Source organism: Taeniopygia guttata, chromosome 3, assembly GCF_048771995.1.
Source record: "Taeniopygia guttata chromosome 3, bTaeGut7.mat, whole genome shotgun sequence".
Lineage (NCBI taxonomy): Eukaryota > Metazoa > Chordata > Aves > Passeriformes > Estrildidae > Taeniopygia > Taeniopygia guttata.
In genome coordinates this window covers 58,387,217-58,409,995 of record NC_133027.1, presented here as the reverse complement: position 1 = coordinate 58,409,995, position 22,779 = coordinate 58,387,217, and the positions used below count along the sequence as shown (strand labels likewise).

Genomic DNA, 22,779 nt, shown 5'->3' with positions numbered 1-22,779 from the left:
GGTGACCAAATTTTTGAGCTGAAAACATTGTATCTGCTTTTTCTAATGTCAGCTGGTCCATAAGGATTGTGACAAAATTATTGTATGGGTTTTTTTTATAACATCCTTTTTTAAGGGTTGTATGACCAAACTGTTCTATGAATAGCAAGATGACATGGTTTACATCAAACTACAATGCTTCAACAAGTTAACTTTTCTTCTGAACATTGATACTGCAGTAGTATTTTGGATGATCTCTTCTGAAGAAGACATTTTAAAATTAGTTCTCAAACAATTGAGAGAAATTGATACTTTGTAGAATTACTTTGGTAAAATTAGTGGAGGTTATTTGCCTAAATAACCATGATTTTTGGAATCTTGTAAGTAATTTTTTTGTATATAATTTTCTCTCTAGGATATGGTTATACAAGCTCTTAGACAAACTAACAACCGTAGTATAGAGGCTGCCATTGAATTTATAAGTAAAATGAGCTACCAGGATCCTCGTCGGGAACAGATGGTTGCAGCAGCAGCAAGACCTGTAAATGCCGGTATGAAACCGCCAGGTAAGTGTATCCATGTTGACTCAGTAACTCACTGCGTGTATTCTTATAGGTAAAACATAGAACGTAGTAAATTTTGCCTTCACATGCTCGCAGTAGCGCAGAAATGCTGAGATGCAGGTATTTTGCTTTTTATAACAGCATTTTACATATCTGATGTAATCCTTCTGAAAGATAGGTCCATTTAACATGAGTTTCTTAAGCATGGTTTTATAACTGCATGGTTTTATTACTGTGCATAAACATTTCATACAAGGAATGGCATTCAGATCTCATTTTGGTAATTTGTTACCTTGCTGATGTGGGGCCTGTGTTTTGTTCTGTCAGGCACCACTAAGAAATAAGTGCTGAGCATTGAAGAATTCTTCTAATTTTTTGCCTCTCTTCACACACACTCCCACACAACAGCATTCTGTATGTGCATTTTTGTGTATTTTTTGGTCTGTATGTGTATTTATATATTGGATGACTATGATATTTGTATTTTAGGATGTGATGTTCCAGGATCCCTCTCTGCTTAATTTCCTGCTTGGTTCTAGCTTTTGGTTGTATAGTTTTTAAGGCGGGCTTCATGTTCTTAGATATGTTAGAGGACAGACTTTGTCTTTACTAGCAGAGTCAGAATTTTGCCACTTGTTATTATTACTTTCTAAACAGATGGTAGCACATTTTTAATACAACTTGATGCCTTTTTAGTAGCATACACCTAAAAAAAGAGTAACTTTAAAATGCAGCAGAAATACTGAAGTTTTATTTGACTAAAGTTGGATGCTGAGCTGCTGGAACTGAAGTTAGATTTTAAATCAACAATATAGGTAGGAGCAAAAATTAGTCAGGAGTTGCAAAGAACAAAGTGTTATTTTCCTTTAGTCTATTAAGCAGGATTAGTTGGTGCTTATATGAAGTTCATAGGTAAATTCCACCATTTAGACATAGTTTTCATTGTTACCTGCAAAAATACAGTAATTAACACGTTCTTTGAGGACAGGGTGATTTTCAGCAATTAAAGTACTGAGTGTGTTTACACATATTTTAGTGTTACCATTATAAAAACCACAGTAAGACTGCCTGCACTATCAGTTCCTTGTATATTTTGTTTATATGATGCAAAATAGCATCTGCAAAGTAAATATATAGCGAGGTTTTGCTCTGTAAGTTTTGCATTCATGCAGTTTTAATTCTTGCCTCTCTGTCTACAGCACTGGTTCCCAAAAAGATACAACTTTTAAAATTAAAGTACTTAGCCAAATTCTGCATTAGGGGAATTTAGCAAGTCTGGGTGATCTGTATGCATATAAGGGCGCAAGCCTTGATTTTATAGCATTTAGTTAAATTTTAGTTGGAAAACACTTAAGTGTTTTGCAAGTGTTAACTGGAAGGGATAGCAACATAACATATTCTTCCACGCTATTACTTTTTTTGCATTTGTGCTGAACATTCTGAGAATTTCTTGTGCAGGTAATTAAAAATACATTGGCTGATAATGACTAATAATTTTGCACGTTACCATTTTTTTCAATTAAATTTTACATTTTTACTGGAGCAAAATGCATTTTCAGAAAAGTTATTTCTAAAAAGTCACTTTCTGGTATTATAGTTTTATAGTTTCAATGTGTTTTTTTTTTTTCCTCTTATATGTACACTGAGCATATTAGCATGCTGTGCTATGTATTACTAGAAAAAGTTTTCATGTGAAGTACAGTGGATCATATTGTGTTAGGGAACTCAATTCTTGTTTCTGTAGTAATTAAGGCAGAACAACATATTCAAAGCAGTAAACAGGAATAATTTCCAATAATGTAAATGCTGTGTTTTCTTCTCGTGGAAGCAGGGGCTGTCCAGCAGTCAGTTCACCGCAAGCAGAGCTGGAAGGGTTCTAAGGAGTCCTTGGTTCCTCAGCGGCACGGCCCTTCCCTGGCAGAGGGTGTCATTTATCGCTCAGAAAGTCCCAGCTCGCAGCCTGATGTAGGAAGGCCATTATCTGGATCTGGCATTGCAGCATTTGCTCAGGCTCATCCTGCCAATGGACAAAGAGTGAATCCCCCACCTTTACCACAGATAAGGAGTGTCACTCCTCCTCCTCCACCTCCTCGGGGGCAGACACCCCCTCCAAGGGGAACTACTCCTCCACCTCCTTCCTGGGAGCCAAATTCTCAAACAAAGCGGTACTCTGGAAACATGGAATATATGATCTCCCGTATTTCTCCAGTGCCACCAGGAACATGGCAGGATGGTTATCCACCTCCACCTATGAATCCTCCTCCTATGAATTCATCCACACAGGGTCAGAGAGGCATGAGTGCTGTCCCCATTGGCAGGCAACCAATAATCATGCAGAGTTCTGCCAACAGTAAATTTAGTTTTCCCTCTGGAAGAGCTGGAATGCAAAATGGCAATTGTCAGTCAGAATTCATAGTTCATCAGAATGTGGTGTCTGGAAATTCAGTGAGTCGCCAGCCGCCCCCGTACCCAATGAATCCAACTAACAGGCAGAGTCCCACAGCACTACAGATGCAGGCAGGAGGATCTGCTCCTCCTTCAGCATACACCAATGGGAATATTCCTCAGGCAATAATGGTGCCAAACAGAAATAGTCACAACCTGGAACTTTACAACACAAATGTAGCTGGAATACCTGCATCCTGGTCACAGCCTTCCCCTGTGCAGCCACAGTCGTCACCAGGCAATGGGCACGACATGCCTGCGTGGCAGCCCAGTATTCCCGTGCGGTCCAACTCCTTCAACAACCATCACGGCAGCAGGCAGAGTCACTCTGGCAGCTCCCAGCCTTCTGCCACCACGGTGACAGCCATAACGCCAGCTCCCATTCAGCAGCCAGTGAAAAGCATGCGAGTGTTGAAACCAGAGCTGCAGACTGCCTTGGCACCCACTCACCCTTCCTGGATGCCACAGCCCGTGCAAACTGTTCAGACCATTCCCTTCTCCGACAGCCCCTCTACCAATATGGCAGTTATGTCTCCGGTTGCGGAGGCTCCAAATTACCAGGGTCCCCCGCCACCTTACCCTAAACACTTGTTACATCAGACTCCTTCTGTCAATCTGTATGAGGCAGGACCCAAGCTCAACAAGGAGGAGCCACCTCCTTTGTCCAGGGAGGATGAGAATGAAAAGAATTATGAATGTGTTGATTCAACAGATAAAGAAAAGAAACAAATTACAACCTCACCTGTTCCTGTTAGAAAAAACAAGAAAGATGAAGAAAGAAGAGAGTCTCGCATTCAAAGTTATTCCCCTCAAGCCTTTAAATTCTTCATGGAGCAGCATGTGGAGAATATACTCAAGTCACACCAGCAACGTTTGCACCGGAAAAAACAACTAGAGAATGAAATGATGCGGGTAAACTCTTCCTTCTTTCTAAATCTATTGCTAAAGTTTTCTTGCATTACTTTTATGAGATAGTCTTCATTGTAGAATTAAATAGTACCAATAAGTAGAGCATTTAGAACCTGTGGCATTGAAGTCTATTTTTAATCTTTGTATTTGAGATGTGGCAAGTTTCTTCTGTGTCTTGTTTATATATTTAATTTTCTTCCTAGAAATTTATTTTTAAGTAAGTCTTTTGGCTGTCTAAAGGTAATTTGTATGGCCTACAAAAAGTAAGGCAGCAGAAGCGAAATAATTGTTACATAAACTGAAATGTAGCTACATAGCTCATAGCTTTTTGTTATGGGTTCTATTTAATCCTGATTTTTGAATTACAGGCAATATTTTAATGATTTAAAAAATATTTCCATTTTTTAAAAATAAGTACTGAAGGTACAAGCAAACTGGGGACAAGTGGCAGTCTGGCTAGTGCTCTTACATGGACACCCAAACAGTAATATGATTTACATTCTGCAGTTTGTTACCAGTAGGGATAGTTTTATTAAGTTAAAAGCATTTAAAGGTTAGTTGGGTTTTTTTAGAATGAAGGAGATGGTATCTTTTGTCTAATTATTTTGTAATCTGCACTGTAAGTGTATCTGTTTAAACAAGAGCAGTTGAAGGGCATAATTATAAAACAAATACATGTGAAATCAACTTTTTTGTGTCTGCATGAAGTCAGTGGTCTATTGCTATTATTTCAGTGCTCTCTTAAACCAAATCAAAAGGGTAAAAACTGGAGCTGATGAACCTATGTCATTTCAAAAGAGAAAGCAGTGGAAAGTAGTGAAACTAATATTTGCAGAAAGGTGAAATTGAGTTCTGTCACACAAATATATTTCTTAACAATTGTAGTTGAAAGTTTGGCATAAGTATGATGTTCTTTTTTATTTATTTTATGAGAGTACGTATTTAGCTTATACTGCTTTCTTGACATGCTGTTTTTTAAATCTGTGTTTTCTTACTCATTGAAAAATTTTACTGTAAGCTGTAGTCTTTTATAAGTGTTTACTTAATCACGAATATGTAAATGTTAGCAAGATTTCATCCTGGAACTCTTACTAGATCTTTATTCTTAGTCTTCTCTCTTTCCTTTTTCACTTCACTAACAGCTGATTTAAACTGTTAAGGTGTGGGAAGCTTTCCTGAACTCTGTAGCCTCCATTCCTGTGTAGACAAGTAAGATTCTGAAGCAACAGTGTTTCTTAAGAATAGCATGATCCCTTTTTAGAGGGCTTTGCATGCAATCCTGCATCAAAATTAAGCATGAATTTGTTTTGGCTATTTTTGAGTACTTAAATGTAAGATTATAATTAATGTTGATTTGCAAACTTCACTTTCCCTTCTTACTGTGTTGTCTTCTGTAGTATCTCAGAATAAGTATTACTTGTATGAAAGCACTGGTATAACTTTTCTTGATATTTTTCTTGTGCTTTTAAAGCACCATAGTAGGGTGCTTTAAAATATTATAATACTTATAATATTAATTCAATTACTTATTAATTGATTATTAATATTAATTATAGAATATTTATAATATTAATGCTATAGTTTTAATAGTTTATGCTAGGTTTAAAGCTGGGATGTTTAATTACAGGCTGGAGGGTGGAAGATGGGTTATTGTACCACAGCAGACCTCTCCTTTTTCCTAAGCATACAGGAGAGGAATGCCACAACAGTAAACTATATTTTGGGCCTTCATGAGAAGGAGAAAGGGAAATTGTTTATTTTCAGAAAGTTTTAAGAAGATTAAGCAAGTATTGAATCCCTTCTTTTCTACCCTTTGAATTTTGAAAGAAAAAAACTCAGAATGCATCCCTGTGAAAACACCTGCTTTCATCAGATGCTGTATTTCTAACATATGTGACATATTTCTATGGTATTAGATTTCCTAGGAGCTGAGTGGTCTCAAAAATGTTTGATTTAGATGTGTGAGTTTGGCCAAGAATTATAATAGGTGGTTTTCCTGCAAAGAGAAACTTAAGTCATCCTTTAAGGCACAGCAAGATGAGAAGGAAGCAAAATGAGAGCAAATTGTGTGATGCTAGAGAGCAAAACTTTTGGTGTCTGATGTCTTGAAATAATTGGAGATACATGTACAGAAAAGTTTGTGCAGCTGACAGTTTGTTAATTTTTGGCAAATGCTGAAGCTGAGGAGAGTTCTAGGGAAAATACAGAAATTCAGAGAGAAAGTTTGTAATTAACATTTGGTTTAGTGGATGACAGGGAAAAATCAAGGGTTGAGGGAAGAGATGATAAATTGCAGTACTTGGGCTAGTTTTTTATTATAAAACAGTCCAGATACAAGAGCTAGAGAGCAGGTAGAAGAAAGCAAACCTTTCAAAAACCAGGTTTTGGAAACTCTTTTTATGTGTCACAGTGATTAATTATTGTATTGAGTCTCACACCTAAGGAGTTTGTTGCCGTGTAGGTTTTTTTTCTTTTCAAGCTTTTTCAGTGATGGGTGGGGTTCAGTTTGTGTCAGTTTGTATTCAGTTGTGTCAAGTGGGTCTGCACTGAAGTAAACTTTAGGATTCGGATGGGCTTTAAGAAGGTGACCCACCATTATCTGAAGTTTACCAGGCTCAGGTCTTCAGCTGTCTTCTTGACATTTGCAAGTCTTAAAAGAACATCCTTCCTTCTGTGCTGAAGTGTGTCTTAAGTCTGTTAATTCGTGGAAAACTTCAGATGTTTTTGTCTTGGAAGACAATAAGCAGATGTTCCTGCAATAAGACAATTTTTTGATTAAAAGCATATAGTTGAACCTATTTCCCACACCAGTCTTGAAACTACAGCTAACCAGTCCTAACTACTGCCTATCTGATGTCTACAAAAAAATTTATCTCAAATTTGAGACAGTCTTACCCATTTAAATCTTACCAAATTTGTATAACTTGTGAAATTCATTTGGGTAGACAATCATATTGTATGCATTTTCCTAATTGCATCCATTGGATGCAATTGGATCCTTTGGATCCATTTTTGTTATGAAGCCTGTAAGAAATTCTGTTTTCTAACAGTATTTTCTTTATTGGTGACATATAGTAACTTCTGAAAGCATTTTTAAGATACTGAATGATATCTAATTGATTATTTTTTGCCTTTTTTGTCAGTCACGTCTATTATATTTTGTTTCAAGTTATGTTGGTAGTCAGGCAAGGTTGAAGTCATATATCAACATACAGTCTATACAGGTCTAGACAAGTTAATTAGTCCTATTAATGGTTCTGAATACTGCTATGCAGACAGTATCTCACATATTTGATGCTTTAAAGAGATGGAAGCAGCAAGACTTGGTATCAAGAATCGATGTTAAAGTAAAAAATGGAAAGCCTTTAGAATAGTGCTCGAGTACAGTTGTGATGTTTGCAGTGTTCAGTCTGGCCATGTTTGAGTTTATGATCAACATGTCCATTAAAAAATAAGGAAGTATGCTGTAAGTTGAACTTGGAAATTATTAGTGTGGGATGGTGATTTCAAGCCAGGTAGGCAGATAAAATAATAGAGATGCTGTGAGAAAGGTAGCATATAGTAATTTGAAAATGCTGTCAGAAAACAAAAAAAGGAATGAACATCAAGCTGGGGATAGTGTCACAGAGAAAAAAATATTAAAAAATTGAAGACAGGTTCTATTAATATTAAAACAAAGAAGGAGTATTCTGATCCCAGGCCCTGAAATTTGCCAAGATAAATGGCACCAAAATTGAATGGGACTCTTAGGGGCATTGAAACCAGCAAGAATATACCAGGAGGGCATGCAGGTTTGGAGTACAATGAGAGTGATCAATGTGGTTCTTGTAGATAAAGGTTTTCACGCTCTAGGTGATGAGTTGTGTGTGGTCTGTGAGTGTTTCAGCTATCAGAATGTTGGTGGCATTGGCTGGAACATTGGGGGTGTTCAGTCAAGAGAGGGATATGTACACAGATGGGAGCCAAGAAAAGATATTGTCAGGATGAGTGAGCCACTTGAAAAGGAAGTTCTCTGCTCAGCTGGTTCCTAGGAAGAGTGGAGAGCAGTGTTGAGAGTGTGAGCAAAGTCCTCTTAGAAGGGGGTGTGTTATGTGATGAGAGGAATATGGGTTGGTCTCAGCTTGTGGCAGAGGCACGGCCTCGGTGTGGGCGGGCAGTAGGAAGCAGTGCCAGTAGTATCTGTTTCGGATAGCTACACGTAGAAGTGAGAGAGTGAGAGGGAGTACATACTCCCTCCTGCAGCTGAAATTCTAGAGCATGGTCAGGAAGTTCAGTGACTTCTGCTCCAGTTAGTCTGCCTTTCCCATGGCAGCTCCTTAGCCCTCAGCAGCTTACAGACGTGTCTTGGCTTTCTTTAACCCTGTAAAGAGAATCAGGGAGGCAGCTGATGCACACTGTTCCTCAGATAATATTATTTGCAGTGGTTTTTTATCAGTAATTTGTAAATTACCTTTCTTAAGAATGTAGTGGTCCCTTCTCTAGAACCTCCTGGTGCATGGCACCTTGTGCATTTTGCTGTTGAAAATGATCACATTTCAGTCTTTTATCACTCCTATATGTTTTCATAGAATCCTAATGTGTAAATTAAAATAAAACCAAATCCCTTTAAGTATTATTTCTTGTGCTGTGTATAAGTATTTGGCTTGCTTTGCCTAAGCCTTGTAATTAATTATGAGAAGATCACCAAGAATTAAGAGTACTGTTCACTCTTCAGATTTAACTCTGTTTGCTACATAGGTTGGATTGTCACCAGAAGCTCGGGATCAAATGAGGAAAATGTTGTGCCAGAAAGAGTCAAATTACATTCGGCTAAGAAGAGCTAAAATGGACAAGTCAATGTTTGTAAAAATTAAAACCCTGGGAGTTGGTGCATTTGGAGAAGTTTGCCTAGCAAGAAAGGTGGATACTAATGCTCTATATGCAACAAAGACTCTGAGGAAAAAAGATGTCTTGCTTAGAAATCAAGTTGCTCATGTTAAAGCTGAACGGGATATCCTTGCAGAAGCTGATAATGAATGGGTAGTTCGCCTGTACTATTCATTCCAAGATAAGGACAATTTGTACTTTGTAATGGACTACATTCCAGGAGGTGATATGATGAGTCTCCTAATTAGAATGGGCGTCTTCCCAGAAAATTTGGCACGGTTCTACACAGCAGAGCTGACATGTGCAGTTGAGAGTGTTCATAAAATGGGCTTCATCCACAGAGATATTAAACCTGACAATATCTTAATAGACCGTGATGGTCATATCAAACTGACTGACTTCGGGCTCTGTACTGGTTTTCGATGGACCCATGACTCAAAATACTACCAGAGCGGTAAGAGAAATACAAGTATTCTTTACAAGGAATTAAATTATAAATGAGTAGAAAGATGACTGTGCTGTTTCTTTTATGAGAAGGTTTAAGTAGGCTTTTCAAAATCCTACTTGATTACTGAAACAACAGCTGAAGAAAACGTTGGAGCAAAAGAAAAGTCACGGTTTTGAGAGTGGTAAAATACAAATTATGTGATAGCTTGGTTTTACTTTCCAAAAATAAAAACATACCTTCAAAAACAAGATTTAAATTACTTCTGATTAGTTTTTCTCAAAATGTCACGTATCTTAGGCCAGACTGTTACACAGTAACAGTATCTTCTGTGGTGAGAAGATAAAGCTTTAAAATCTAATTTTTTTTTGTGATTTAAATGTTAGAGGTTTATGTTTGTGTTAAGTGTAAAAACAATATTCACATTATACACCCAAGGTGGTGATGTTAAGAAAAATCTGAAAAGTATCAAGATTGGTATTTTTTCATAGTTATGTCAAAAATTAGCTTAAAAAATTTGTGTCCTCAGAGGTTGGTGTTTTATATCATAAACAAAAATCAACATCTGTTTTAACTCTCAGGTTCAGTATTGAAACTGAAACAGATTCTATCTTGTAACACAGAATGTTAATGGTTAAAGAAAATGTCGTATTAGATAAGAATAAAAGTAACCATCCTCAATTTTGCCATTTTTGTCACTCCATGGCAGGTGATCATGCCCGTCAGGACAGTATGGATTTCAGCAGTGAGTGGGGTGATCCGGCGAACTGCAGATGTGGGGATCGGCTGAAGCCGCTGGAGCGCAGGGCTGCACGGCAGCACCAGCGCTGCCTGGCCCATTCCCTGGTGGGCACACCCAACTACATTGCACCAGAAGTGTTGTTACGAACAGGTAATGTATGTGGTTTTGTACTGCAGTCTCACTACAAAGTGACTGGTACTCAGGTGTGCTGCTTCACTTCTCCCACACTCCCACTTCTCCCCAGGATGTGATATTTTAAGAAAAAAGTATTTTTTTAAGATGGAAATATTAAATAAGTATTGAATAGAATTCAATTCTCTTCTGAACTTTTTTAGTCTTAGAAATGTAAGATAAAAACCATAACAAGGCTTGACTACCTTATTTGAACTTTATTTCAGGTTACACACAGTTGTGTGACTGGTGGAGTGTTGGAGTAATTCTCTTTGAGATGCTAGTGGGGCAGCCTCCATTCCTGGCACAAACACCACTGGAAACACAAATGAAGGTAACTCTAAAAGTCTGGTATTAATAGGTTTGAAACTTACATAGTCTTGCTAATTTGTAGTGAAAGCAAAGGTGATGATTGACAGCACTGCCTATCCAAGCATGTTATAAACGATGGCAATTTTAAACTTTATGTTACTGTGGAGGTGACTTCCACAGTCTTTATATATAGAGACTTCTAGAATCACATTTGTGACTTACCTGGTCGTATAGTAAACATGCCAAAAATTACATCACATCTCAGCCTTTCACTGTTTGTATCTGTTCCAGCTGTTATTACCTTTCCCTTTCCCATTCCCTTCCCTCTTCCAGTATCTGTTCTTTTCCCACCTCTTGGCTTCCGTGCCTGTTTGCCTGCAGAGGATTTCCTTTGGTGGGAAGGTGGAGGAGCAGTAGATGACTGCCTGCTCAGGGCTACTGACAGCTCAGAGCCTTTGGTCCTTTCCTTCCGGAGCCCCTGCTGTTTCAGAGAAAGCATCAAGGCAGTCTTCTGCAGGTGTCATTTTTTGCAGAATTGCATTCAGGTGGCTCAAATGTAGTGCAGTATTGATTTTTTCTTTAACTTGAAATCTCTTAGGCTTTACAGTACATCATATAATTCAAAACCCATCTGCCTCACCTTTTTAGGATTGTAAGCCATGTGCCTAATCTCAGGTCCCAGGTGCTGGATTTTATGGTATTTTTGTTGGTTTATAGCAGACGTCTTCCATGCCAGACTCTAGTTTAGATTTGGAATGTGAATAAACTTTGCCTGCATTTTGCCAGATTTCCAGACAAAATATTCCTGTGTTTCTGAAAGAGCAGCTTCATGTTTTCCCCTCTACTGTGAAAAACGTTAGACATACTGAATTATTTCTTCGTAGTCATTTGTTTTCTTTTGTTGTTTTAATGTATTTTTTCTTTTTGTGAAATTATAAATAAATAACACATCTTTTTGCTTTTAAGGTTATCAACTGGCAAACTGCACTTCATATTCCACCTCAGGCTAAATTGACTCCAGAGGCCTCTGATCTTATTATTAAACTCTGCCGAGGCCCAGAAGATCGTTTAGGCAAAAACGGTGCAGATGAAATAAAAGCTCATCCATTTTTCAAAACAATTGATTTTTCAAGCGATCTACGGCGACAGCCTGCTTTCTACATTCCCAAAATTGCTCATCCTACGGACACGTCAAACTTTGATCCAGTTGATCCAGATAAATTGTGGAGTGATGATGATAAGGAGGGGAACAGAAATGATACCCTTAATGGGTGGTACAAAAATGGAAAACATCCTGAACATGCTTTTTATGAGTTCACCTTTCGAAGATTTTTTGATGACAATGGCTACCCATACAATAATCCAAAGCCCATTGAGTATGAGTATGGTAGTTCCCAAAATTCAGAACAGCAGTCAGATGATGATGATGATGATGAACAGGCAAGTAGAGTAGTTCAGAGTCGTGATTTGGTTTATGTTTAGTAGAGGAATAAAAGTCAAAAATGAAATAATCAGTTTTGCAGCTGTAGCTTTTGAAAAGTCTCTTCCTTTAAGAGTATTGAAAGAAGATTGCTAGGGTAAATATGTGCACACTTCTTTTTAAAGTCTAAAAAAAATATTTCTTTATTTTCCCTCTCTGTACATTTTGTTTCCCTAGACTATAGGGAAATCCTTCTAAAAATTAATTTATTCCAGTGATGTTAATTGTTTAATTTAGAAGAGATTTGATGTTAGGTTAAAAAAAGTCACTTGAATATTATTATTGGTCCTCTGTACTCTAAGTACTCAAAATAGGAAATAGTGATTTTTTTCCCCAAAAATGCCTGGTATCTATTTATACATATAGTGAATAATTTTAGAGAACAAATCTCTGCTTCAGAATTTTTAATCACAGTTTTTCCATGCATTGACCAAATATAAAACCTACTTTACACTAATAAAGTTCTCGGATACATTTCTAAAAAGAAAGGCTGCTGTACCCTCACTTCTCACTGTATTTAGCCTCATTATTCACAGTGTTGGAAAAACAGCCACCTTCTGGTGAAATGTTTCCAGCTGCTGTGGGAGTGGCCTAGTTCTCAGCTTTGAAACACAGAAGTGTCAGTCTTGACTATAGTATGATCATAAGATGATAAAACATTAGAACTAGTATTTTATTAAATAGGGATTGGATTTGATATTAGTAACACTAGCATGTGACTGGTACTCCTCTCAAAGCAGGACTGCTCACTCAGAAACAACTTGATTGTCTCTTGTCATCAGTTCTATAGATGTAAGAGGAAAAGAAGCCTTAGAAACACTTTCTGAAATCTAGTTCAATTTTCTGACTACAGCCAAACTGTAAAGTGTGTACAGTGCTGCTTTAGTTGGGATTTTTAGTTTGAAAAATAAATTTTAGGGTAGTATTTTTATGATAAATTTGAGATAGTAATGGGAAAAGATTATAAATTATTACTTTTGAGACTTGTTGTAGAGACCTATTTGCTTTGACTGGAACAGTTTTCCTTCTGGTTAAACAGGCACTGAGGAGGCCTTTGCACAGCTCTGTCTCAGGTGGCAGTACAGTTTCAATGCTCTGTCACGGCCTGGTTCAGAAAAGAATTAGGAACTTAGACCTGTGCCTGCTGCCTTCTGCATTACTGTTTCCTTAATTTCCAGCAGCAGATGCTCAGACAGCTCCTAGGGTCTCATGGAGGGTACTGAGCCTATTGAGGTTATGTGGAGCAGGGATGGGAGCATCACTCTAAGCAGTTTCACCGAGATAAGGTCAGGAGTTAAGTGTTGAGAGGCAGAAAGAATTATGTTTTTGTCTCTATCCTCCTTTTCCTTAAAATAAACACAGTGGTAAAAAAATGCACTATTTTTAGTAAACTTAATGACTTTTGAAACATTTCGTCTTCCTTGGAATTGAATTCCAATGGATAATCTAATAACACGGCATGTAAGCATTACTGCTTTCCTAAATTATTATTTGTGCCATTGTACTGGCATTGCAACTATCTAAACAACATGAAATTTGTGTTCATAGCTGTTCTTGAAGCAAACATCAGTTGCCAGTTTACTTTTCTCACCAAGTTGGTTTGTTTGCTTATGGCCATTTATTCTTTTTTTGTGTTTGAGTCCAGTGTCTCTTTTTGTGCCAGTGCAACTGTCTCTAGTACTGTCCTACATACTGGATCACTGAAGAAAGTGCTTGTTGGTTAGCATTTGAAATTTCCCTTCTTGAGAGTGTGGTCATTTGAGTGATCCAGTTTCTAGTGTGGTCCAAAAATTATTTATATTGACATAACTGAGGAAACTGCATCAGGTTGGCAGTAAGGAAGTTTCTTAAATGTACTTTGTCACAGAAGAAAGTGTTTGTGGAAGTTTGCCCCTCTACTGTGAAGCATTTATAATGGTTAGAAGGTGGTTGTGAGAAGTTTTCTCAAACAAGTTGTTAGTTGCTTACTATAACGAAAATGAGTTTGCAGCTTAATAAAACAATCCTGTTCTGCCTTTCCCACAGCTGTTGAAATAGAGTAGCTTTTAAGATTAATTTCATTTAGCTTAATTATTATAAAATGGCTGCAGTGCATAACTACTCCATTTTATATATTATGTAAAAAAGATTGCTTTTCATGTAAATAAACTTTAAAGATTATCCTCCTTCATAGTAAGTATCCCAGTAAAACTGGTCTACTTGTCTTGGAGCAAAGTATAATATATTGCTGGTTAAAGGTAATTTAATCAAGCCTCTGCTTCAACATTTTTGAAGTGTGCAGAGAAAATAATGTCAATTCATTAAATTCACTCTTAAAATTGCCTTTTCATCTGAGTATATCTCTCCTCTGCCTGCACTGTAGTATACTAAACAGGTGTATTCCTGTTTAATACTATTACTGATCCTAGGCAATTTAAAAATAATTCTGAAAAAGAATAAATAAGTGTCCTGTAAAGGCACCATTGGTCTAAAAAGAAAAACCAATTGCTTTTATTAAAGGAAATTATTGATTGTTTTAAGGACATGTGCAGGTGCTGAAATACTAAATACTCTTTTGCCTTTTTTAAACAAATACAGGAAGTGCTCATAACTTTAGAATTTGGTAGATGCTTCTGGCATTTTCTAATATCATGTGTTAGAAGTTCCTTGTTTGCATTTTGCCACCTATATGCTGCAGTGTTATGTGTTTCCTTGCAAGAAGTTACAGTCCAGGTTCTTCTCTGAGAAAGTTAGTTACACATGAATGTTGTCACAACTCTCCAGCATGCTCTGCCTTACCCATGTTTTGAAACTTGACGTTTCATACATAGATTCAGAGTCTGTTGAGATTCTTCATATTTGCTGCTTAAAACATGGGTGTTTCACTGGTGACCTACAATGGGGATTGGTTTATACAGGCAGTGGAGAAGAGAGGCTCCTAGCCAGCAGCTGTGGAATTCTGAAGTAAGTTTTAGTTCAGGTTACCTTTACTTTGTAAAGCATGAAAACAAGTTTCTCTTTTATGTGTCCTTGTATACATATTAATTGTATTTATAAAATGTTCTATAATCCTATAACTTGTACTGTAAATACTATTTGATATTCAGTGGCATTCTATCCTCGGGCAGGCCCTCTTGCTGTATCTTTTCTATCCTCAATTTGTAATAGAATCTATAGAATTTATGTCTAGAAAGTCTCTTTGAGACTGATGTATCCTCCGCTGTTGCAAAAACTGTGAGTGGGAATGATTTATTTAGACTCCTTTTAATATTATTCAGCTGATAGGCAGTGCAGTGGGTGGGTTCTTAGATTATGCTGCTGTCACTGAAGATACTATTAGGCTTTTGTTTCAGATGTTGTGGGTGTTTCAGATCAGAACTTGAAATCTGTTTGCTTTATTTCAGCCAAAGCAAAAAAGACAATGAATTGGGTCAATGTCATACTAAGATGTTTTGAATGCCTTAAGATGGTCATGATAAAGGCACTATTCAAGTTTACTGATTTATATATATCTATATAGATATATATAGACATATTCTGTGTGTATATGTATATATAATGTCCTTTTTGTATTATAAGACTGTCAGTTCTTTTGGAGTCTTCTATTAAATACATAGACCATCCCACAATTCTGCTTAAGCGGATCATTCATTTATTCTGTGTCTAGCTAGTAAACTTAACAATTTTGCATTATCTCATGGCCATAGTAAGTTATTCACCAATTTTTTTGCATGTTCTTTACTTTTCTCGATCATGACCGGGCATCCTGTTTTGCCAGGTCTCTGCATTCCTGCAATCCAGCTACATGTGTGCCATGCGATCTCTGAATGCCCATTGGCACACTTGCGTCTTTGGGGCTTATGGGGTGGTGGCTTGGACTATGATCTCCAAGACTCCTGGTGTTCATGTGAAAAGAATGTGCATCTTTGCTGACTTTTCCAGTAGGTACACTGGAGCATCCATCCCCTCCATCCAGGACTGCCAGGTTTCCAGTTTGTCAGTGCCCAGCAGTTGAGCAGTGGAGGCTTTCTTGCCCCTGTTGACTGAACACACAGCATTGTGTGTTTGACCTGGGGGATGGGATTTGAGTGGTTGCACTGACACCTTCTTAAAGGCTATTTTAGAATAAGAGAAAGAATTCCAGCTCTCATGAGCAGCCTAACTGAATTATCAGCTGCTGGTGGTCAGTGACATTCTGAGTTATAGAAATTGTTCTCAGAATCAGTTTCTGTAGTGTAACACTTGATGGAATAATTAACACCACACTGGACCTTTATAAGAAGTGAAAATCACATTCTTATTTTGGCTATTCAGACATAAAATGTAAACATTAGTTGCCCAATTACATTTATTTTTCTGTCCTCCTTCACATCCCTCTTCTACAAGTTCTATTTATGCTGCAGCAGTTCTACTGTTTAACATTAAAATGGCACACGTGTAACAGCAGGAATGCTGTTGTACTTGGCTGTCACCTCATGTTTGTAACCTGTTCTCAAAAGTATACATGTTGATTTTCAAGAGTTCAATTTGTTGGTATTCTTTTTGTACCATGAAGCTGTTCCTTAAGAAGACAATGTATCACAACTTTCATCTGTGTTTGTGAAAATCCCCTTCTTGAAGTGCACATCTCAAAGTGCTAATGCAGAAACTAATGTGTTATTGGAGAGACTGAGTTATATCCTAATTCTGCTATACTTGTGGAGGAGTTTGTGGAAGTACAGTACCATTCTTTATTCATTAGCCCACCTACAAAGGGGAGACAGAAAATTCCTCCAGCTTCATCAACCAAGTGATGTGATACACTTTAAATTTTAGAAACTCATCAGCAGCTGTGTCTTGATAGCTGAAGTAATGTAGGAATGGTTGTTTTAAACGTAGACATTTGTTAGAAATGGGAAAGACTAAAACTGCCAATTTAAGAATGGGTAGAAATAGAATAACAAGACGAGTAAGAATGGATGTGATATAGTTAATTAAAGGATGACATACTGCTGTGGGGGTTTGGAGTTGACCCTGAAGGACTATAATAAACCTCCTGCATTGTGCTCAACCTTTAGATCCTCTTTGTTGCTAAGCAGCTGAGTCTCTTTAGACAGGTGCCGAGGTACTGCTCCATCAAGGATACTTAAGGGCGGTTTTCTGGTCTGACTCCACTCGCTCGGCAGCAGGTTTTCCTCAGCACTCTTAGACACGTTTTCTTCCCCAGAACAACACCATCTATGAAAGTTTGAAGAGGTGCAGACAAGTCACAAGCAAAGAACATGTAGATGTGCTTGCTTGCTGTTCACTCGGCGAAACTCACATATAGTTAATAGGGAAGCAATAGCTAAATAGCTAAAGGGAAGCAAGCCATCGGCCACCGGGGCGGGATCTCAAGTGCTGTGGGGAAGGAAATTTGTGTTTGTCACCTTTGAGTTATGAAGGCAGGGACTATTCATCGCACAAGCATTGGTGGTTCAGTGGTAGAATTCTCGCCTGCCACGCGGGAGGCCCGGGTTCGATTCCCGGCCAATGCAGTTGCTCTTTTTTGTTTTTTTTTTTCTTTCTTCTTTCCCCGCTACCCTTTATAATTTAAAACCAAAGCAGCTCTTCGCTCTTAGTTATAACGCTCAAACGTAAACCAACTCCTTGTCGGTCCGGCTGGGTGGACTGTGTCCCCCGTCCTACCAGGCTGGAAGTGACGCAGCCGGATTTGCCTTCAAAAATTGCCGGCGGCGGCGGCGGGAGGTGGAGGGCAGGGCCGGGGCGGGGCCAGTGGAGCTGCGAGAGGAAGGGGGCGGAAGAAGTGGAGGGGTCGTGGCTGGTGCCGCCGTGAGCTGCTGCCGCCGCCGCGGGTGCGAGCTCCGGAGAGGAGTAAGTGAGCGGGAGGGGCCCGCGGGGTCCGGCCGGGCCGCAGGGACAGGCGGGCCCGGGCCGGCGGGCGATGGCCGCGCCCCGCGTGGCGAGGCACCCTGAGGGTTCCCGGGCACGGGCGGGCTCCGGCTGCTCTGCCCGCGGCCGGAGGGCGAGGGGCCGCGGGGACTGCTGTGGCGACAGCCGTGACCACGGAGCTCGTTCTGTCGGGGCTGTGGCTCACACGTGCTCGGCGCCGCTCTGCCCGGGGCTGCCGCTGCCCGCGGGTGTGCGGCCGGCGCTCCCGGCCCCGCAGCCCGCCCGGCTGCACTCCCGGGGCTGCTGGCACCGGCCCGGGCACGGAGCGCTGGGCCGGTCTCCCTTCGCCCTCCACCTGTTTTGGTGTTGTGGGCTGGTTTGTTAATGTGCAGTAATCTGCGGCGATGCAAGTTTTCTTTCCAGACAGAAGCTGTAGGCAGCAATTTCAGATACCTGTTCAGCCGCGGACCTCTCTAAACGTCCAGAGAAATTTGTTAATTTAACATTGATCGCCAAAAAGAATGCCAGCCCCTATGAAGTGGGGAGAAGCCTGTTTAATAAAGCCTTCTGAAAGGCTTAGCCTGGAAAACATAAAATGAAATGCCACCCATGTATCTCTACCGAGTGATTGATTTTTAAATGTTTTTTATTTTCCACAAACTGCCAGCCATACTTAGGTTTGTGGCTGCTGGTGGTTCTTCTGCTAACTGTTACTGTTAAATACCGCAACTGCGTGAGAACCATTCTGTTTAGTATCCAGTAAGTCTGGCAGCTCTCCTTCCCAAGTAATCAACTCAGTCACTTGTTGATACCAAATGTTACTGGCCATGGATGTTATGAAGAAGAGTATTAAAGGTGGAAGGGAACTTGGAGGTGATGCAGGCCATTGTGTCATCACTAAAAACTGATTCCTGAAAGCTGTTACTATGGGGTGTTTTTTTTTCTCCTCTGGCTTGCCAAGGGAACTTTGCAAATATTACAGGGTTGCTTTGATGTCAGAGCCGGTATAGCAGGCTGAAATAATGGAAACATGTGCACTCTGCCAAAATTCAGGCTCTGGCTTAGTCCAGACATTAAGGTTGGAGCAAAGAACTCCTTGAAAGTATTTTCCCCATATGGTTCATGCCTTCCAGTCAGCTGGTCTACCGCAGTAATTGACACACTATCAGTCAATCTCTTATTTTATTTTTTAAAGTTTGGGTGACTTCTTTGATGCAGTGTTCCTGGATTTTGACATATGACTGTGAGCAGAAATTACTTACGGTAATTTCCACTGATGATTTCATGAAGTTGTTATGGAATACATGAAGTATCCCCAAGGTTTTCTTGATAATGGTTAGACTGGTATCTTTCAAATGAAATACAAAAATAAGTTCCAAAACCTCATTCTCACAAGCTGTTGGGATATTGAACTTTTGTTAGGTTCAGCCCTTGCTGGACTTGGCTGTTCTATACTCTAGAAATATTTTAGGTCCTTGGAGCAAATGATAAAATGTATTTTGTAACTAGAGATGGGTTAATTTCAGACAACCTTAATACTCACAGCTGGTGTGAAGAGTGATTATTCTTGTGAAGTCTGTGTGTTTGTACACAGTGAAGAATTAAACTTGGAAGACAAAGTCCATAGGTTATTTTCCTTGTATCCTGTTCACTGTAAACTTTATGAGCTCTTCACTGTTTCAGCGGCTGTTGGAACTTAGATAACTTCACTGGTCATGATTCATGAAAAGGTTGTGGCTGATAAGTGCAGACCTGCTGCTTTGACATCCTGTTACGTGATAGCACCAAGTATTTGTAAACACATGTGATATTGCTAATTAAATACTTTAAGAATTATTAAGTAGTGCAGGATTAGTTTTTGAGAGTTTTAATCCCTTCTGGTTTAACTCTGTGTGTAGTCATGCTTCTCCCATGTCCTCCACCCTGCTGTACTGCCCCAGTATATTGTCACCTTTTGCCACAAACTTCAGTCTACTTTCAGATTAGTACTCTAACTCTTCTTTTTCCCCCCTTAGAGCTTCTTTACCATCTTCACTTACAAGTGCAGCAGACCCATCGACTCATTAGTGTATCAGCTCTGACACTGCCTGAAGTCGTGGCAGCAGCAGTGGCATGTCCAGATATAAGCAGAGCCAGCAGCTTTTTCTGCCTCACTTGTATTCAAGAGCCTTATATTTGGAAGCCACTTCAAAAGCTCTTTTGCACTCATGAGTCAAGATGAGGCAACAAATTAAATTGGTTTTCTAGTTTAAGCCGAATTATCTTGCATTTTCAGTAGCACTGATGAGACAGGTAGATTCCAATAGTATAAGCTTGAGTGAGCACCTTCTTCCTTCTTTTGTTTCTTCCCATGAGTTGCTAGCTTAGTCTGCTTACATATCTGTTTATTCTTTCTAGCCTTGTATTCTCTGCCCTTTCTAACCTGAAAATGTCATTGACTATTTTTATTATGTGCAGACCTTTTGGTCCCAAGCTTTCATACATTTCTGACTTAGCCTCTTTAGTTTTGTTGTTTTTTTTTTTTTCTAATTCTAGTTATTTTCACATTTCCAGATGAAAACTATTCTTAAAAACTTTTCTTTTTCTGTGTACATAAAGTTGCTGTTCTGCTTGGATTGCTCTACAGCATTCAGTGAAAAAAGTTACCTATGACTTCCCTCTGTATTTAAAAGTCTAGTTTGGTTTTAGTAACTTGCTATTACTTGATTTTTAAAATGTCTATTAGCATCTTGCTCCACTCGTGATTTCAGTAGTGTTAGTCATCGGTTTGAATTCTCAGGACAGGCAAACAGGTGTATCTGGTAGGATGAGCAGGAGTGGAAAAGCTCGCTCCTAAATACAGCAGGGAAAACTTTGTTAACATCTGTGTGATGATCCATACACCAGTTGACAAACATCTTCAGGCTCTTTATTCTGAAGTTAAAACCAACAAAACTCCCAAGCCAAACTGTGTCTCCAAAGCCTAATTAGCTTGGGATATGTTAATCTTTGTAGTTGGTGGTCACATTAACTGTATCAGCTTGTAGACATCATGGCCAGCTGGGCGAGTGAGTGTCTGGCTGGAGTGAGATTACACCGTGTAGGTTCTGTGATAGCAGGTTCTCTGCTCACCCCACGGGTCCCCTCTGCAGGGATGGGTGTGGGCTCATGGAGGCCTGTCTTCAGCTCTGCTGCTGCCACAGTTTTGCTCATCTGGATTGAAAATTTCGACAGCAGCTATTTGCTCTAATGTCAGCTGGGGAAGGAAGAGGAGGGAAGCAAATAAAGAAGAGGATGTTGGCTCAGGAATGCCTGAGCTGTGTTTCTGTGCATCAGACTACTTGGGAAGGGGACAGAAAAATGAATGAAAGCCCTAAAATGTTTGATTTGTACTTAACAGCCCCTCTTTACGATGGAAAGCTCACATTTTAGCAATAGGTTGGCAGGTGTGTGCAAAGAGTGGCTTCTGAAACCTGTGATGATGTGTCTGAGCTCGACCCTGATCTGGTCTTGAAATATATTCAGCCCTAAGTCTGTTTTATTGCGCATGTGAATTTAGTGCCTCTTACATTCTTTAAATAGTTGATCTGTATCAAGTATGCTTCATCCCAGGGCTTAGCTGGAGTTGGCTTGTCTGCAGTTGCTTCTTCCTGGCACTGGTACAGGTACCAAAGAGAGCAGGATGACTCTCCTGCTGGTGTGGTTTTTTGCTGATTTCAGTGTTTTCTGTGCTTTGTTAGGAAATTATGAGGAGAGCGGGGAAATTCTTGGTATGTAAGAGATAAGAAAAGTGGGGAACAGCACAACTGTTTTAGAGAAGAAGTGGCTGGGATGTGTAAGACACTGATAATGTGGGAGAACTGCTCCATGGACAATAGCATTATAAAGAATGAGCCTACTTCTACTGCTTCTACTTCTGCTGTGCTTGTATAAGTAATACTTCCGTGCTATTCTAATCTAAAAGCACAGATTCTGTTAGTGCTGCAAAGTGGAAGTGGTCACAGTCTATGATGTTTGCTCCAAAAAACCACAAACAAGCACCACTGACAGGGAAAAAAATGCATGGTTTGAAAAATGCATTAAATAAAATGGGTGGTTACATACCAAGGGTTTGATTGTGGCTTTTGCTTACCTTTCAGTGATAGCTTTAACAGCCTTGATGTTTTTCAGGGGTTTCTTTGTAGGTGTAAGAATGAAGGTGATAGGAAGGTGCAAGCTGGGCATGGAAGGTGGATATTTGTTTCAAAGAAACAATAAATAAAACTGAAGAATTGTAAAATCAAGCTAATGGAAGAATAGTGTTTTCCACAAAGCAAAATCAAACTATTAAAACTTTTCATGCATGCAATGTTAAGGAAAAAAAAAATTAAGGAAACAATGCATTAGGAAGAAGGGCTTTGGTTTATTGCTTGTTTGGTATTTTTGAGGTCTTTTTTAAAACCACACAAGACAGGCCAGGCACAGTAAAATACTAATTTATCTTCAGTAGAATAAAGATGTAAGGAGAGTATGCAACTATGACTTGTAATAATGCATTTAAATTTGTATATCTTACATGGGCTTTTTGGCAGAATATCCATGACAAGAAACAAAGCTGTAACATGAAAAGCTAAATTTTTACTAATAGAATATCAATTCTCTTTTTATATGTATGACATTCATTTTAGGCCTTTTTTTTTGTAACCAGTGTTTTCTCAGCTTCTATGTTTTAATATGCCAAATGAGATAATAAGCATATGAAAATACTTGCAAAAAATTGTTTCCGTCCTCGGTTGGTTTTTTTCCTTCCTTAATATTTCCTATTTTTTTTTTCAGCTTCATGTTGAACATGAGCCTTGTTATGATCATTGAAAATGTGAAGTTGGCCCGTGAATATGCCTTACTGGGAAATTACGACTCTGCAATGGTCTACTACCAGGGAGTTCTTGACCAAATGAATAAGTATCTGTACTCTGTGAGAGATACCTACCTGCAGCAGAAATGGCAGCAGGTAAATAGCACTTTTCTGGGACATATTGAGGGAAAAGCATTGAAGTAG

The 22,779-nt window shown here is 39.0% G+C and overlaps 2 protein-coding genes and 1 non-coding gene across 9 annotated transcripts in view; all 3 read left to right on the top strand.

The window, feature by feature from the left end:
- The window catches only part of LATS1 (large tumor suppressor kinase 1), a 21,720-nt gene extending 6,200 nt beyond the window's left edge, over positions 1-15,520 (top strand). For 3 of the 4 annotated variants that reach the window (XM_030267990.4, XM_072926926.1, XM_030267991.4), the window contains 6 exons: positions 395-545; positions 2,371-3,899; positions 8,634-9,216; positions 9,917-10,099; positions 10,348-10,454; positions 11,399-15,520. In XM_030267990.4, the coding sequence (XP_030123850.1) occupies positions 395-545; positions 2,371-3,899; positions 8,634-9,216; positions 9,917-10,099; positions 10,348-10,454; positions 11,399-11,914 (3,069 nt within the window). In that variant the 3' untranslated portion in view covers positions 11,915-15,520. The remainder of the gene's footprint in view (positions 1-394; positions 546-2,370; positions 3,900-8,633; positions 9,217-9,916; positions 10,100-10,347; positions 10,455-11,398) is intronic. The other variant, XM_004174170.6, reaches the window with a different exon arrangement.
- Positions 10,342-22,779, top strand: part of KATNA1 (katanin catalytic subunit A1) — a 25,390-nt gene continuing 12,952 nt past the window's right edge. For 2 of the 4 annotated variants that reach the window (XR_003959333.4, XM_030267994.4), the window contains exons 1-2: positions 17,605-17,744; positions 22,557-22,731. Coding sequence is in view for 2 of the 4 variants with exons in the window: in XM_030267994.4 (XP_030123854.1) it covers positions 22,561-22,731 (171 nt within the window). In the remaining 2 variants the exon portion in view is untranslated. Of the gene's footprint in view, positions 10,455-17,604; positions 17,745-22,556; positions 22,732-22,779 lie in introns of those variants that run through there. The other 2 variants (XM_030267993.4, XM_072926927.1) reach the window with 2 other exon arrangements.
- TRNAG-GCC (transfer RNA glycine (anticodon GCC)) lies at positions 17,337-17,407 on the top strand. Its single transcript has one exon. It is a non-coding gene; the product is annotated as a tRNA-Gly (tRNA).